At 33.4% G+C, this 18,466-nt stretch overlaps 1 protein-coding gene across 1 annotated transcript in view; it reads left to right on the forward strand.

The window, feature by feature from the left end:
* Positions 1-18,466, forward strand: part of LOC114332579 (protein PAT1 homolog 1) — a 74,078-nt gene that overhangs the window by 37,475 nt on the left and 18,137 nt on the right. Inside the window, exons 9-10 of the mRNA XM_050645926.1 lie at positions 7,148-7,368; positions 13,387-13,561. Of these exons, the coding sequence (XP_050501883.1) occupies positions 7,148-7,368; positions 13,387-13,561 (396 nt within the window). The remainder of the gene's footprint in view (positions 1-7,147; positions 7,369-13,386; positions 13,562-18,466) is intronic.

An 18,466-nucleotide genomic window follows, 5' to 3' on the forward strand; every position in this document is an offset into this window, starting at 1 on the left:
ATTTATGCACGTACACTAATATTATAGAGGGCGCAAAAGTCGAGGCCTGGAAAAATGAGTGCGAACAGTAAATCTCAGAATTGGTATATCTGAAACAAAAAAATCGTACTGCATTTGAAAAAGAAGGTTTCCTTCTTGACAATTTCATCAAAAAATAAAAATTTTTTAACCTTGAAAAACTGAAAGAAAACGGACGATTTTTTCACAAAATTTGTTCAAATTTCCGTAAAATCTTTGTTTTGGAGAATTTTTTACTAACGGTTGTAAATTGTCACGTAAGAAACCTTCCTTTTTCAATTTCTGAGATTAACTGTCCGCCATCGTAACTACTTTTTTTCGAGGCCTTGACTTTGGCGCCCTCTACAATATTCGTATAAGTGCATAAATGAAAACATATATACTTTTTGTATTCTCTAAGAGATAGATATTAATATGTAAAAAATTTTATGTTCATTTTTAATAAAGTCTCTAAAAAAAATCTTGAAAAAATGCTTATTTTTGGTCTTTTAAAGTGTACTAGTACCTTAAATATTTTAATTTTTTTAATTAATGTTCCGGGCATATTTGAGAAGGAGCATAAGTCCATTATTATTATTGAAGTGTCACCTAACTTTATCTGCAAGAATCCAATGCCAGCTCGCACATCCGCAAATAGACGTTTTTTTACAGATCCGCCCTGGTCTATACATATCATATTGTTTCAATTATTTTATTAAGGCTATCGGTACATAATTCGCAAATATTTTACGTGTATCCCTACTTTTTCTGTCTTTACACGGCAAATTACGTGTAGTAAAATTCACACTGGTATGGATATGTAAATATTACTAGAATGTCATTCTACTTAAAAATGTCACCATTAATTTAAAGAGATTGCTTTTGAATGTTCTTGGATAACTGTTATTTTTATATTTGCAAATTATTAATTCAGTTAATAAATGTGATAATTTTTTCACTAAGTACCTATGTATTCAGTGATTGTAATAATTTATATGTACAACAAAAACTAGTACTCAATCGAGAAAAGAGGAAAAGTGTTGAAAGTGATTTTTTAATAATATATTGTTACTATGGAACGCTTACAAGCATCTTTAACAACAAAATACTTGGATCACAGAATATATTATCCTGATGTATTCTCTGCTTGGATCTTCCACAAATAATACACAATAAATGACTTTTTATGAAGTTCACGTCTTAAATCAATTATTTATCAAATACACTATATATCAATATTATTTAATCAACAACTCAAAATATTCCCGATGCCATGTCAAATATTTAAAATTGTCACTGATTGTCACTGTCTGAGTGACAGTATGCTGACAATATTCTATTCGACTGAGTGCGTTGTATGACAAAGATAGATTTGGAAATATTACCACGGACGTTTTGTTCATTTTTTTCGAATCCTGAAAAAACCAATAAATTTTTTTGAAAAATTTAAACGCAGAATGAAAGACTATATTATTACCGAGGGCCGAAAGTCCCTTAGAATAAATAAAAAGTTTATTTTGAATGAGATATTTTAAATTAAATACCGCACTAAATTTTCTCTTAGTTTTTCACCCCTGTAACTTATTAAAATAGACATTATAGAAGTCCTCAGGGACTTTCGGCCCTCGCCAATAACGTAATCTTTCATTCTGCGTTTAAATTTTTCAAAAATACTTATTAGTTTTCTCATATACATACATATATACACAACATGTTTTTAAGCAAACCAAGAAACATTCGCTTACATAATATGCTATATTCCCCGTGTTGGCTTAATCCGTTACTGTTCAAATTTATTTCTTACCTTTTAATCTATCTACTCAGGGTATTAAAATTAAACAATGGTTTCGAATTCACCTGTATGAAGTTGCGAGTTGGGAGAGTCAGGTAGTAAAAAAGTTACGAATTGGCCGGTGTAAATTTTGATTTGAAAAAGTTTGTCATTAAGAGTTACGAGTTGGCGCGTGTCCCACGAGAGAACCCATTTGTTTTCGATATTCGTGAACATTTTGTTTATGACGTGCATCACTTATTTATCTTTAAAATAGATACATAGAAATATGTTACTTACGTAAAAAAATATTTTTATTTACCTACTTTAAGAAATTGTGTATTTCAGATAAAAATTTACTATAATTAACAAATTAGTTTTGCATATACAGTGGGACCTCGATTATCCGTCTCTCCATTAACCGTCACCTCTGTTAACCGTCAGGGCACATACAGACGTTGTATTGATTACATAAGCAAAAATTTTAATGTAAAAAATAAAAAAAATTTAATTTGATTTGTGATAGGACACAAACGGCTATCCATTGCTGGCAGATAAAGAAATCGTTGAAATGGCAACAAAGGCAGACCAAACAGATTCAGAAACTGACAGAGACTTGGAATTTGACTGTAGATATGTTGATGAACCCATTGTAACTGACAAATATTTGCGTAAATAATCTAGAGAAGCTGCATCGCACATGCAATAATTCATCGAGTGGTATTCTCAACAAGGAGGAGCCAATAAAGTAGATTGCATGATCTTATGCCGATTAAGAAATTCAGCCATCGCAAAATGTGAAGGAACAGTAAAACAAACAAAGATTTCAGAATATTTTAAATTGATTCAATTGTACGAACACAAATCCCTCTTATATTGTCAAACAAAACATACAAATGAAATTTGAGAGTTGTACCACGAATTTTTAATTTTTTTTAATGTTCTGTTAACCGTCTTTTCGATTATCCGTCATACCCTTGTTCCGGTACCCTGAGGGATAATCGAGGTTCTACTGTAGTCGCTTAGAAGGCGCCACCAATAAATCCTTCCGACCCATATGTAACCTCAATCTTTTGTTGACAAATCCAGAATTTCATTGCGACACATTTTCGGAAAGGTTTATCTTAACAGCAATGTCTCGCTGAAATGGTTTCTGTGTAGGCGAGTGAAGCATCATACCAGTCAACTATTTCCCTCTGGTATTGCGAATTTCAACGTGGTCACTCTAGTCCAAGCGACGAATCCAGGTCAGGTCCATCCAAAACAGCAGTCACAAAACAAAACATTTAACCGGTTTGTCAGCTAATTAAGGATCTTTGGGCATTTCAAAGACCTCAATCCAAAAGATTATACATGAAGAACTGGGTGTTATGAAGTTGGTTTCCCGTTGGATCCCTCATTTGCTCACAGAAGAGCAAAAAACGGTTCTCGTCGATATTTCGCGCATTTCGATATTAGTTCCAACTGGGGATATTAACGTTATCATTTTGACACTGCTCAGAATTTGGGTTGGTTCTCCTGTTTATTGGATTTATTGGCTATGCAACCACCGCAACGTTTGTTGATAGTCTGGGCAAATTATCGAAAAAATGTCATTTTGGGAAAAGTTATTTACTAGCTATTTGATTGCTAAAATCGAATCTTAAGATTGCATATATAGGGTGTCCCAAAAGTAGTGGAACGGTCGAATATTTCGCGAACTAAACATCGGATCGAAAAACTGAACAATACGTGTTCAATCATTTTCAAAAATCTATCCAATGACACCAAACACCAACCCCCACTACACCCCCTGGAGGTGGGGTGGGGGGTAACTTTAAAATCCCAAATGGAAACCCCTAGTTTTTCTTGCAGATTTGGATTCGTTACGTAAAAGTAAGCAACTTTTATTCAAGACATTTTTTCGAACTGTGGATAGATGGCGCTATAATTGGGAAAAACGATTTATCCTGATACCATAGGTAAATTATAGAAACGGTCCAATATCTCGAGAAATACACTTCCAAATGAGAATCCAAAAAACAGGTTTTTAATATTTTTCGAAAACCTATCGATAAACACCAAAAATGACCCACCCCCTGGAGACGGGGTGGGGGGTAAATTTAAAATCTTAAATAGCAACCCCCTCTTTTTATTGCAGATTCGAATTCTTTATGAAAAATTAAGCAACATTTATTCGAAACATTTTTTAAAATTGCTGATAGATGGCGCTAATAAATCGTATTTTTCCAATTAAAGCGCCATCTATCAACAATTCTGAAAAATGTTTCGAATAAATGTTGCTTAATTTTTCATGACGAATCCGAATCTGTAATAAAAAGTGGGGGTTGCTATTTAAGATTTTAAAGTTACCCCCCACCCCACCTCCAGGGGGTGGGTTGGAGGGTCATGTTTAGTGTTATTCGATAGGTTTTCGAAAAGTATGAAAAACCTTTTTTTTGGTTTATCATTTGGAAGTGTATTTTTCGAGATATTAGACCGTTTCTATAATTTACCTATGGTATCAGGATAAATCGTTTTTCTCAATTATAGCGCCATCTATCCACAGTTCAAAAAAATGTCTTGAATAAAAGTTGCTTACTTTTACGTAACGAATCCAAATCTGCAAGAAAAACTAGGGGATTCCATTTGAGATTTTAAAGTTACCCTCCACCCCACCTCCAGGGGGTGTAGTGGGGATTGTGTTTGGTGTCATTGGATAGATTTTTGAAAATGATTGAACACGTATTTTTCAGTTTTTCGATCCGATGTTTAGTTCGCGAAATATTCGATCGTTCCACTACTTTTGGGACACCCTGTATTAGTAATATGGGGTATGGCAAGTCCGCAGAAAGTGTGGTATTTTATTTATAAACAATTTAGCACTCCTAAATCTTCTTTTTTTTTTTCAATTGGTGCTCTATAACTCCTGTAAGATTTTTCCTTTAAACCAAAAACAGTAAAATAAAAATTCACCGAAATTTAGTTCTGCACAAAGTTTTTTTTCCGATTTCCTTCAACAAAAATTTTACTCGGAAAATCCGAGTTTTCCCAAAATAATCTGCAATTTTCAATTAAAATTTTAGGGAAGTAATTATTTATCAATAATTAAATAAATTGGTGACATGAAAGATTTTTTATAGTAGATTATATATCAGGAGGCCGGCGACAATCTAGCCAATAATTAAAATGTTAATTAAAAAATGTCGGTCGAAATAATAACCAGAAAAATTATGATACACCAAAATAACTATGATTTTCGTATAAAAAAGCACTAAATATACCTATTCAACGTACTGTACAGAATTGAAATTGGACTATTTGAGCGGTCTCAGGAAAGTTATAAAGTAACAATTTTTTGAAAATATCAGAAAATATCAGATTAAATTCGAAAAAAAATATCTATGTGCCGAATTAAATTACAGTGAATTTTTATGTGAGTGTTTTTGTTTTAACGTTAAAATCTTCTGAGTTAAAAAGCAATAATTGAAAAAAGATTTCGGAGCGATAATTTGTTTATAAACCAAATAGCACACTTTCTGCAGACTGTGCATAGCTATATTACTGATATATGAAATCTTAAGATTTGATTCCAGCATGTCCAGTAATAAAATAGCTGGTACATAATGTTCCTTGTTTTATACTAATTTTCCCAGATTATTACCTTACATCTCTCATTGAGTTGATAATTCACGTTGTGAACATTCTCAATTATTATATTTCTAATTTAATACTATTCTATCTAATTCCTCCAAAATGAGCAAATTTCCATAAAACCCAGCCATATTAATACCTTTTGCTTTAGTTTTCCTTGCAAGAAACAAACAAAACACCTAATCTCCTAAACTAAACCTAACCTCGCTTTCGGCCATTCATTCATGTCCGTGGCACAATAATTTTGACTCGAAATTATAATATCAACCACTTTTTTGGAGTCGCAATTAATTTCGATAAGTCTCTATGTTATGACATCATTTCGTTAGTTCAACTAAAATCCACAAGACTCGCACAGTCGCATTTCAACGCCGTCGCCATATTGATTGCGACTTGTTTTGAGTCGAAATTTGAATTAGAATCAGGGCCTTGGTGTCGAAAAACATTGGAACGGTTTAACAAAGGAAGCTCAAAAAACGTGTATAGTATTGTTAGTGGCGATGGATTTTGTATTTACTCCTACGAACCAGAAAATAAACGCTAATCCGCTGCGTGGGTGTTCCACGATGAGGAAAAACCAAAAAAATGGTATGTTCTCGAAGTGTGTCAAAGAAAATGGTCGCAACTTTTATGTCAAAATCTGGTCATGTGGCAACAATTGCTTTAGAAGATCGAAAAACGGTTACTTCTGATTGGTATGTAACCGTTTGTTTACCAGAAGCTCTCGCGAAACTCCGACAAAGCAACACACAACGGCGAATCATCCTACATCAGGACAATGCACGTGCTCATACTGCCCAAAAGACAATAGAGTTTTTGAAGCTTCAAAACATCGAATTGTTAAACCATTCACCGTATAGCCCCGATCTACGTCCCAACGACTTCTTATGTTCCCAAATATCAAAAATTCAATGCGTGTGCAACGATTTCAGTCGCCAGAAAAAGCCATCGATGCCTTTAAAACAGCGATTTTGCAGGTGTCAACTGAAGACTGGAATAACTGTTTTACCAATTTGTTTTAACGTATGAAAAATGTATCGATGTTGATGGGACATATAGCGATACGCTTTAATTACTATTGTTGCTAATTTTATTTTCTTAATTTTTAATTACTTTTCTCAAAACGAAACAATATTAGTCATTTAAAATTCACATGTAATACTCAAACCATATGCCAACAAGGGCCGTTGATTTCGAGAAACGAAAATGTATCTCTAAACAGATTGTATAAAATTAATGTTTTTTTCAAGGAAACACTAATTGATTACGATGCCAGATTGCCACACTCTTCATGTCAACTTCTTAAAATACAAAAAGGTTCTCATCTTTTAAAAGGCAGATGCAACAGTAATTTATGGCCATTATCGCAAACCAATTGACATAATAGTTGGTTGCATGCGAACGATTCAGACACACCCTCGCTCTCGCTAACAATACCCTTTCGAGATATAAGCAAAACACGACGCTTGTTTACCCAAAATAAATAAATATATTACTGTTCGTTGTTACACTTATTTTTAATTAATTCCGTCAACACACACTTCCGGAGTAGACATATTTTGAAGTCTAGATATTTTTTGTCTATACGGCTATATATTCAAAACTAAACAGATAACCCTGGTATATTATAGAAGTAATTTTAATTATTACTTGTGCTCTTTTTTTATTCATACTGTATTAGCTGTAAACTATAGACATGTATATGTAAAATAAGCTTGAAATTGATAACCACTTCTATATTCTTAGTGTGGGTCGGTCACGGCTCCTCGAAAAATCATCGATATGGACATTGTTACTCCCGACAAAGACAGTGACGGTCCTCAGGTATCGAGGGATACACGGAAGACGAAGCAGCTGTTGTTGGAATTAGAAGCATTGTACGCATTACTGCTTAAGGCGGAAGATATCAATAATCCTTTGTATATAAGCAATATGGATAAGTTAAGAGAAATGAAGCAGAAACAAAGGTAAGAGATTTTTTACAATATTTTTAATATCTTTTATTTTTTGATGTCGTACCTATAGGCCTGGATCCCGGGTACCAAAAAAGTTAATAAACAGCAAGCTAAACATTTGTTAATAGCTTAACGGTGCCTAACTGGAACAGGGGAAGTTTTAATTGTGGAACAAGTTTCGAACGTTAGCCTACGAAAACGTCCCATGTATTTTGTCGGACAGAACTTCTAATTGATTTGTTACCCTTTCATTAAACTCTCATACAAAAATCAGACTGCTATTTACCACCGACGTAATTCCTGTCATTTGACATATTCTACGTGTCAGACTTAATGCCCAATATATTTGTCGGACAAACATTTTTTCATGTATTATATAAAGTTTGCTATTGAATAAAGTTAAGAGGCTACAGTAGTGATCAACAGGTAGCAACAAACGCGGTCCAAGATTGCGGCTGTAATTTTGAATATTCTGTCGAGATATTTGGCATACATATTCGTAATATAATAAAGATGGCGGCACAGAGTCCAATTTGAGAAATATATTAGTATGTGGAAATTACTCTGTAATTAAATATAATATTAAAAAACGAGCCTGTACCGCCATTAAGAAGAACAAAAAAATACACTTTCTTCAAATAAACTTTTTTATCCCATGCCTAGATTTTGTGTCATTTTAGACCTACTGAAATTTTTTATTTCTAAGAAGAAATCGAACATACATATTATACCTAATAACTAATTAGGCAACATAGAGAAATTGTCACTGTCATTTTGACAAACCTGCGTCAGATTTTCTCTTATCTGTTCTGTTATCTTGATCGATATCTGTTCAGTGCAGTAGTGTATTATTTTAAGAATTCGTTATTCTTGTTTCATAGGAAAGTAGTGTTTATAGTTAATTTATTATATTTTTGTGTAATAGAACGAAGTTGTTGGCCTATTTGAAAAGATAGATTATTGTTAATTGTGAGTTTTAGTTATATGTAGGTATAGTCCGTCCGCTATAACTTTTCCCATGCGGTACGATTCATTTTCAATCAAATTAAGTCAAAACAGAAGGTGAAACGTACGCCGATGTGAGGAGTATATAGTATACAGTATACAAAATGTATATACACATCGACGTTTGTTTCAATTTATGTTTTGACTTGAATTTGATTGAAAATGAATCGTACCGCATGGGAAAAGTTATAGCGGACGGACTATAGGTAAGTATATTTTACATAAAAATATTTCGAATTCTAATGCGAGTATATAAACAAGTATATTCAAATGGGAAATAAGCCACAATTTTACCTAAAAATGATTTTATTAACGTTTCGAGTAAAAATTTTTTTTTATATTTTATTTTTAGGTAAAATTGTGGCTTATTTCCCATTTGAATATACTTGATTATAAAAATGCCACAAGAAAATAGCTTCAGAACAACATCGAGTATATAAAGTTAGAGTGCCGTTGGCGCTCTATGAACTAAATAAAATAAGACGGCTCTTGTTTCGCTTCACAACGAAATGTTTATTTATTATTATTATTTCGTGCAAATACCTATGATAACATAAAAGTTTCACCCATTTTGGTTTATTTTTATATTTATTTATTAATAACAAAATTGTTTTCTATTACTTCCATTTAGCGCGCCTATGAGTATAATTGTCAAAATATTGATCTTAGATAATGTCAAAGATTACCACTGTTGCCAAAGTTTCGCAGACCTTACGAAAAACGGTATGATACTATCTCCCGAAGGTATATTGATGACGCGCTACTGTATGCTCTTAAAAACAACCTGCTAGTCTTCACAATTATAAACTTGTCAGGATGGCACGTTCCACAATTAAAGTCACGTTCCACAATTAAAACTTCCCCTGTTCCAATGTTCCCATATATCAAAGTTTGTCCGACCAGACACCGTTAAGTTATTAACAAATTTTCAGCTTACTATTAATTAATTTTTGCGGTACGCGGGATCCAGGCCTACTAGTTGAATATAGCTCAAATTGTAGGTTATTCCAGAGTTATATTTCTATTGTTAGAATTGATATTGCTTTACCATTTATTTGCTTCATATTGTAGGCCCAATCCATTAAAATATTTTCAATTCCTGCAACTAGTGTTGTTGTCAAATGTATTGTCGCTGAGCCGATAACATAAATTGTCTTATCTATTGTGAACGTTGACTATTAAAATAACGATTAGGCCGGTGGTCCATTGGAAGCGTAGTCGCGCGACTCGTAGGTAGCGAGTATACGTCAGTGTAAGTGCGATCATGCGACTGAGCGACTGATATCATCCGCTGCAGGCGACCGTATACTACTTAGTTCGCGACTAGCAAACTTACTGTCATCATCAAAAGAAAGTGTATTTTTGTGAATAGCATGTAAAATATACATAGAAACCATAGTTTGCAAAGGAACAATTTATTACACAAATATATATGTTATTTATTAACAACTTTAAAAAGGTTGGTACCTTTGTACAATGGCCTCCCCTTTAACGGGAATCGACTCTTCGATATATTGTTGGCGATTCAAATTTACACGAAATATTTACTATACTTTATCAGTATTTAATTACATTTTTCGCCAAATTGAAAAAAAAAACAATAATTTGTTAATAAAAATAATTTAAAGATTTATGTAACTTTATATTTACTTGGTTTAGATGTAACGTTTGTTACATTGGTGACGTTTATTATTGTAAAAATTTCAAATAAAAATTCTTTCGAAAATTTGTTAATCCTAAGACTATAAGAAGTACTTATTCACTTCTGTCGGCACTCTGCAAGTGCCACGCTCTATTTTTTTTATTTTGCGTTTACATTATAATTATATATTATAGAATAATAATATTGAAAAACTCTTTTCACTAGCACCTACTTCTTCTGCATCTTTCGACCACAATTTCCTTTGAACATCACGTGAATGATATCTCTTGTCTTTCATGTTCCACACCGGAGACTTTTCATAAACGGCACTAATCAGTTTTTCGTTATCAATTTCCATATCGAAAATAACACAATTATCGAAAATTAATACAATGTCAAAAATACCTGCACAGATATTTATTTCAGGCCAGTGTAGCATTAACATGCGATTACCAGCGACTAATCCCATTCTAGGGTGATCGATCGCCAGTCGCTTGTGGTCGGCCGCGCCCGGTCGCTCAAAGGAGTTTGCAGTAGACGTTGTTTAGTTACATTTTATTTGTTAGGATTAGTCGCTTCTATACGGGCGTATACGCGCTACCTTCGAGTCTCGCGACTACGCTTTCAATGGACGACTGGCCTTAGTGTTGTATTAGTGACTGAAAAGCTCTACAAGTATTGGTCCATGAGTCCACGAGTTTCATTTTCTCCATAGATCTCTTATTTTATCCATGTTTCCTTGCAGCATGAGTTGCTGGATGCGATATTTGTTGTCTTAGAAGATAACCAATATATTCCAGCTTTCTCTTCTTCACTGTAAACGTAATTTCATGATACTTTACGATTCTTCGCAATACTTTCTCATCAGTAATGTACTACATATATCCAACATAATCTCAGAATTCGTCAATATAACACATTTCATTAGTTGTTCTATTATTAGTAGGCTTCTTCATTAGTTGTTCTGTCATGATCCATGATTCTACCGCATACAACAAAACTATGTTGGGACTTAGCCACAATTTTACTTTAAATTTTAATTTTATTTGACGTTTCGAGTTTCCACTTTGGGGATCGTTCTCAAAATACAAAATCTCAAAAACGATTATCGAGGTAGAAATCGAAATATCAAATAAACTTAATTCTAAACTAAAATTGTGGCTTATTCCTAATAAAAATAGTAAATACTATAAAACAATGTAACGTTTAAACAAATTGATTTTTTCTTAATAATCTTATGGTACCATTTTGATTGAACGTTAACAGTAACATCAGAGAAGTACTGCACATCTTGTACATCTCGAAAAGCAAATGTGAGATCAAATCAGGCCAATCTCTTATATTTTTCAACCATATTTGCTTTTTCCTAGTTCCCCTCTTACTCTGCTGTTTCGTATAACTTGGCCAAGGTATTTTTACGTTTTGTGTATTTGTATCTTGTGATTGTCTGTATTCTAGTAAATTCAAAAGAGGAGTAGCTATCGAGAAAAATATACAGGGTGTTAGTAAATAAGTAAATAAGTATGAAAAACTTTAAGGGGTAAAAAATAATGACTCTATAAACGTATGTCCGCAAATGCTTCGTTTCCGAGATACAGGGTGTTGAAATTTTTATTTCAAACTGCCAATTTTTTTATTGCTCTAAGACCGGTTGAGATATGAAAATTACATTTGGTGGGTTTTAAGAGGTAGTTATTGCGCATTTTTTGACAAACAAATAACAATTTTGTATTCATCATTGGCGCGCCTACGGGTAATGGTCTGAATTTTTTTAAAGAAAAAAAATGGTACGCCACTGAGATATTTCAAATTAAAAATTATTTTTGTATTCCGCGTGTAATTTATGAAAAAGAACCTTTCTTGTATTTTTTCGTATGGTGCACCGTTTTTATGCGAAAAAATAAAACATCTTCGCGCGTATTTTTCATTTCTTAATACATTATCAAGAACTCTCCAATTTAATATTACCAAAGTAGAGCAATAACAGAAAATATTACTAAAAAGATTTTAACTAGGTGCAAAGCTACAACAAATGTTCAAAATCGCCTCCTTTAAGGGTGACAGAATAATTTTATATTCACCATTGGCGCCCGTACAGGTAATGGTCTGAATTTTTTAAAGAAAAAAATAGTACGCCACTGTGATACGTCAAATTTAAAATAATTTTGAAGTCCTCGTTCAATTTACGACAAAAAATCATTCTTGTCTTTTTTTTATATGCGGCGCCGTTTTTATACAAAAAAATAAAACAACTTAAACGCTGACAAATTATTCGAGAATATGCATAGGAGCTTATTTCAAATACATACTTTGTAAACATTAAGATGTTTTATTTTTTTGCATAAAAACGGGGCCTCATGAAAAAAAGATAAGAACGGTTTTTTGTCGTAAATTAAACGAGGAATTCAAAAATGATTTTTCATTTGACATATCTCAGTGGCGTACTATTTTTTTCTTTAAAAAATCAGGCCATTGCCCGTACGCGCGCCAATGGTGAATATAAAATTACTCTGCCACCTTTAAAGGAGGTAATTTTGAACATTTGTTGTAGCCTTGCACATGGTTAAAATCTTTTTAGAAATATTTTCTGTTATTGTTCTAGTTTGGTATTATTATATTGGAGAGTTTTTGATAATTTATTACGAAATGAAAAATACGCGCGAAGATGTTTTATTTTTTTGCATAAAAACGGTGCACCATATGAAAAAAAGACAAGAAAGGTTCTTTATCATAGATTAAACGTGGAATACAAAAATAATTTTTAATTTAAAATATCTCAGTGGCGTACTATTTTTTTCTTTAAACAAATTCAGACCATTACCCGTAGGCGCGCCAATGATGAATACAAAATTGTTATTTGTATATCAAAAAATGCGCAATGACTACCTCTTAAAACCCACCAAATTTAATTTCCATAGCTCAAACGGTCTTAGAGTAATAAAATAATTCGCAGTTTGAAATAAAAATTTCAACGTATCTCGGAAACGAAGCATTTGCGGACATAGGTTTATAGAGCAAACTGTCATTATTTTTTCATGTAGTTTTTAAGTTTATTTTTAAACCCCTTTTAAAGTTTTTCATACTTATTTACTAACACCCTGTATAAGGGGCATTGTTGTTTGTAAACGCATTCTGAATATATAAGTTGTTCATGAAGTTTGAATAATAAAATCGGATTTAATTGTATGCGGTTTTAAGTGGGGAATTTAATAAATGTATTATATAAATTATGTTTTAGTGTAAATACTTTAGTATAAATAAATTAAAAATAAAGGTAAATAAAATCTAATAAATTAATTGTCTATAGTCAGTAATAAATTAAGTAAAGACATATTACGTTTGTTTTTTCATATACGGCTCTATATAAATTATTGTAATTCCAGATTAAGAGAGTTGGAGTTAGCCCCCACGCCAGAACAAAAACGAGAAGTCCTAAGACTGTTTAAGTTAGAAAGTGAAATTGTTTTAGAAAATCAATACGACTATATAGTCAAGATTTTTCAAGGTTTTGTACAAGAAGATAAGATCTGTAGTTTCCTTAACATTCGGAAAGGAAAGGTAAGTGTTCTAGTATACATGCGTATTTAATTTTCTACTCTATATTTGTCTATGGAAACTAGGCAGAAATAACTGTTATTTAAAAATATTGCTAAGTCCTTCTTTCTTTTTCCTTTTAAATTAATCATTTCTGTCTTATCCGCCGCTAATCCAAATTTATTTTTTATCCCATATCGCGATTCTTTCTTCAACAAACGAGGAAATAGCTCAAGCGCTTCAAAAAATAAAAAAAGGAAAAGCAGTCGGACCAGACGATATTCCTGGGGAAGTATGCAGAACATTGGGAGAGGCAGGAATAAGTTGGCTAGCAGGTCTGTTTAATAGACTCATGGAAGTTGGACAAATGCCAGACGAATGGAGAAGCAGTATACTAGTACCTGTCTACAAAAACAAGGGAGACATACAACAATGTACAAACTACAGGGCTATAAAACTTCTTAGCCACACCATGAAAATATGGGAGATAGTAATTGATAGACGGACACGTGAAGAAACCAAAATATCCGATAATCAATTTGGCTTTATGCAGGGCAGATCAACAACAGATGCAATTTTCATTGTAAGGCAACTGATGGAAAAATACAGGAATAAAGAGACCAACGCTTATATGGTATTCATTGATCTTGAGAAAGCATATGATAGAGTTCCTCGAGAGATTCTGTGGTGGGCACTCAATAAGAAAGTAGTCCCTGGCGAATATGTAAAGATTGTGAGAGATATGTATGAGGGAGTAACGACTAGTATTAGGACAGGTGTGGGAGAGACTGATAAATTTCAGGTGAAAGTAGGATTGCACCAAGGTTCGGTGCTTAGTCCGTATTAGTTTTGGACCAGATAACAGCGAAACTACAGGGTAGCATTCCATGGTGCCTAATGTATGCTGATGATGTAGTGTTAATAGGAAATAGTGAAAGAGACTTAGAACAAAAACTGGAACAGTGGAGACAGGCTCTGGAGGAAAAAGGTTTAAAACTTAGTAGGGCAAAAACAGAGTATTTGGAATGGTCATTTAAAGATGGAGTTACTACAAATAAAATGGTATCTTTGGATGGTGAAATGATTGTGAAAGGCAATAGTTTTAAGTACCTAGGATCGGTATTACAGAGTAATGGAGAAATAGATGGAGATGCATGCAGTAGAATTAGGGCTGGATGGATGAAGTGGAAAGAAGCGAGTGGTGTGTTGTGTGACAGAAAAATGCCAATGAAGCTGAAGGGAAAATTCTATAAAACAGCCATAAGACCGGCTATGATGCACGGAACTGAATGTTGGGCAGTGAAAAAGACAGAGGAACAACGAATGCATATGGCGGAAAATGAGAACGGTTAGATGGATGAGTGGAGTGACAAAGAAGGATAAAATTAGAAATGAGTATATTAGGGGAAGTCTAGGTGTGGCACCAATTGATGCCAAAATGAGAGAGCATAGGTTAAGATGGTTTGGTCATGTTCAACGTCGAGACGTTAATCACCCAATACGAAGAATAGCTGAAGTGCAGATTCCTGGAAGGAGTAGAAGAGGAAGACCAAAGAAGACCTGGGAGGAGACGATAAGGCAGGACATGTTGGTAAAGGGGATTAACATTGATATGACCCAAGATAGAATTGTGTGGAGAAATGCAATTAGGGAAGCCGACCCCGCATAGGGATAAGGCAAAGAGAATGATGATCGCGATTCTTTCTTCGTAGCCTTGTTGTTCCTTTTCTATTATCCGCCAATTCGTATTATCTTTGATTAACCCTTTCAGCTCCGGTGACGCGTACGCGCGTCCAAAGATGACTATTGACCAGTGCTTTTGACGCGTAAGCGCGTCCACGGCACGTAAGTATTCAAAGGAAATTATTTCTGTCGGCACAGGCGCTAAGGCAGGAAATATTTCATCGGCGCTGAAAGGATTAAGAGAGTTAGATCGTCGTTCTGAAGCTATTTTCTTGTGGCATTTTTATAATCAAGTATATTCAAATGGGAAATAAGCCACAATTTTACCTAAAAATGATTTTATTAACGTTTCGACGCCCAAGTCGGGTGTCGTTATCAAAATACAAAATAATACTAAATAAACAAAAATGTTGTTGCTTAGTAAAAAATTCTTCTAATAATTTATTTAATCTGACTCATTTATATCGGCAATTCAGACACGTATTATACATTTTAAAGTAGACGACTTTAAAATGATATTGCCAATATTGATGAGTTGCGTTCCTGGGACGTATTTTATAATACCTATTTAGTATTTTAGTATTATTTAAAATTTAAAATATCAAGTCAGAATTTGGTATTGGTTTTGAGAGTAAACTAAATGTAAACCCAAATACTTGCGATGTCGGGATAGTATCACGAGGTTTTTCCTGGTTTTCCCTCGTGATTTACTATGGAATCTCTAACGCGAGAATTTCAGTGCCACCGTTGCATTTGGTTGTCTTTTTAAAGACAGATCACATGCTATGATTTTTTGTGGCGGATATTCTTGAGTTGGGATTGATTTCATGTAATCGAATGAACTATCTTTTAGTAAAGTCGTCCCAGGAACGCAACTCATCAATATTGGCAATATCATTTTAAAGTCGTCTACTTTAAAATGTATAATACGTGTCTGAATTGCCGATATAAATGAGTCAGATTAAATAAATTATTAGAAGAATTTTTTACTAAGCAACAACATTTTTGTTTATTTAGTATTATTTTGTATTTTGACAATGACACCCGACTTGGGCGTCGAAACGTTAATAAAATCATTTTTAGGTAAAATTGTGGCTTATTTCCCATTTGAATATACTTGATTATAGTTAGATCGTGTGCAAAAGCGACTGTTTCAACTCCTGTCCTGAAGAAGCAGAAGGGTAACTAACTAATTAAACTGCTTCTTTTTAATTATTCTTTGTATTAACTAGAACTGTATTTCGGTTCTGATAACATTATATTTACAATTCACAATCGGTGACTGAACCATAACAACTTGTTTTCAATAATATCTAAGACCTGTAACATTAATGTTTCGCCATACTCGCGTCTAATAACAAAGTACGAATCTCCGTGTCTTTGCACCTATTCTGTATTGATACCCATCAATCTATTACAACACGTAAAGTTCAATGTCGTGTTTACTAATTGTCTGGACTTGTTAAGGTTAATACGAGTTAAAACAATAATAAGGTTATTCAAAATTAGGCGTAGAACATTTTATATTAATTGTATTAAGGGTAATTTATACAAAGGGCAATAGTGGTAAGAGTAATAGTATGTCCAGCGGTGGACAAGCGAAGATTGAATGATGAATAGTAATTAACACGCTCCTTTCCTAAGGTTTAGCTCTAATATAGTCGGTTCGCTAAACTCAGACGAAACTGGCTAGATATTTTAGTTGATAATTTTTTTGTTTTTTGCCAATTTTGCAAAAATTTGCAAAATTACTAACTATTTAGTGATTATTAACTATTTAGTAATTATTTTTTGGCAATTTTACTACAATTGGCCAAATTACCGATTAAAATATCTAGAAAGTTGCGTCTGAGTTTAGCGAACAGACTATTGGCCATGAGCCGATGGGTAGAGGGGATTTGACAGCTTTCTCCAGCGCTGTTAGTGGCAGTTTTGTGCATTTATCTGATAAATTTAAATGGCGCGCCATGGGTAGAGGATTGGGGATTTGACGGTTTTCGCCACAGCTGTTAGTGCAACGTTGCCACATTTAGTAGATTTCTACTTTTTTGGTAGATTTTTGATATTTTTTAAAAAATTCTAGTAGGCAATATTTTTTAGTAGATTTTTGGTATATTTCAACATTTTCTTATGACTAAAATAAAATTTGCTTTTTAATAGTATTTACCCCATTTCTAAATTAATTTTTAGACATTTTGTTACAATTTCCCAATGTCATTACCGAAAATAAGATTCAGGGGTGGGATTCTGTGTACAATCGCTACGCCGACCGCTTTCTATCAATGTCAATATATTTGAATTTTTAGTTTTAATTCAAATATTTTCTTGTTTTACAAGTGTCACTTCAGCATCAACTAGCAAAACTAGAAAATAATTCAATTAAAACTAAAAATTCAAATATTTTCACGACAATTGACATCGATAGAAAGCGAAGTGTAGATATCTACAGTGCACGGAATCTAGCCCCAGGACGTAGATGATGAATATTAAACAGAAATGAAACTGGATTCTGGTGTAACAAACTTGCAGATTTCAAGTAGCAGTGCAATCAGTACCTATTTCAGGTGTTATTGAAGAGTTCTGGTATTCGGTGGTCGGTGAGCCTGTTAGAAGCTAACGATGGAAAACTAAAATATCTAAGGCCCGGTCTTTTCACCTCCGAATAAAAGTTATTCGGAGGTTATTTGACAGATTTACATGTAATCTGCCGGATAAACTTCCTAATAAATATTTATTCGGAGGTGAAAAGACCGGGCCTAATTATAATATATGTAACTTTGCAAAACAACAAATGTTGTGTTTGTGTGTTTCTAATGTAAAATGCGAAATAATTGTTTGAAGAATGTGATCCAGATATGCAGATGTTAAAATCAGTGGATGACAAAATATTATATATAAATATTAAATATGAAACTGATAAAAATTAATTATAGTTGGTCATTTTGTTCCCCAGTTAAAATATAAAAAAGTTTGGTTTTTGTTTACAAACAGTCATATTAATTTCTAGTTAAACTCCCTCTGTGGCTCAGTAGTAAGAGCGCCTACTTTTGGATCGAAAGGTCCGAATGGTCGTGAGTTTGAATTTCACCAGGGTAGAGAATTTTTCGTTTATTATAAATTAATAAATGAAAATAGTTTCTATCCTTGGGGGATCGGTACCCACCGGAGGGACCGCAGACGTTCGGATACAATTAGCGTCTCTGCAAAGACAATGACATCGACTTTCCAAAGTAACAAGACACTTAC

Source organism: Diabrotica virgifera, chromosome 3 (assembly GCF_917563875.1).
Source record: "Diabrotica virgifera virgifera chromosome 3, PGI_DIABVI_V3a".
Lineage (NCBI taxonomy): Eukaryota > Metazoa > Arthropoda > Insecta > Coleoptera > Chrysomelidae > Diabrotica > Diabrotica virgifera.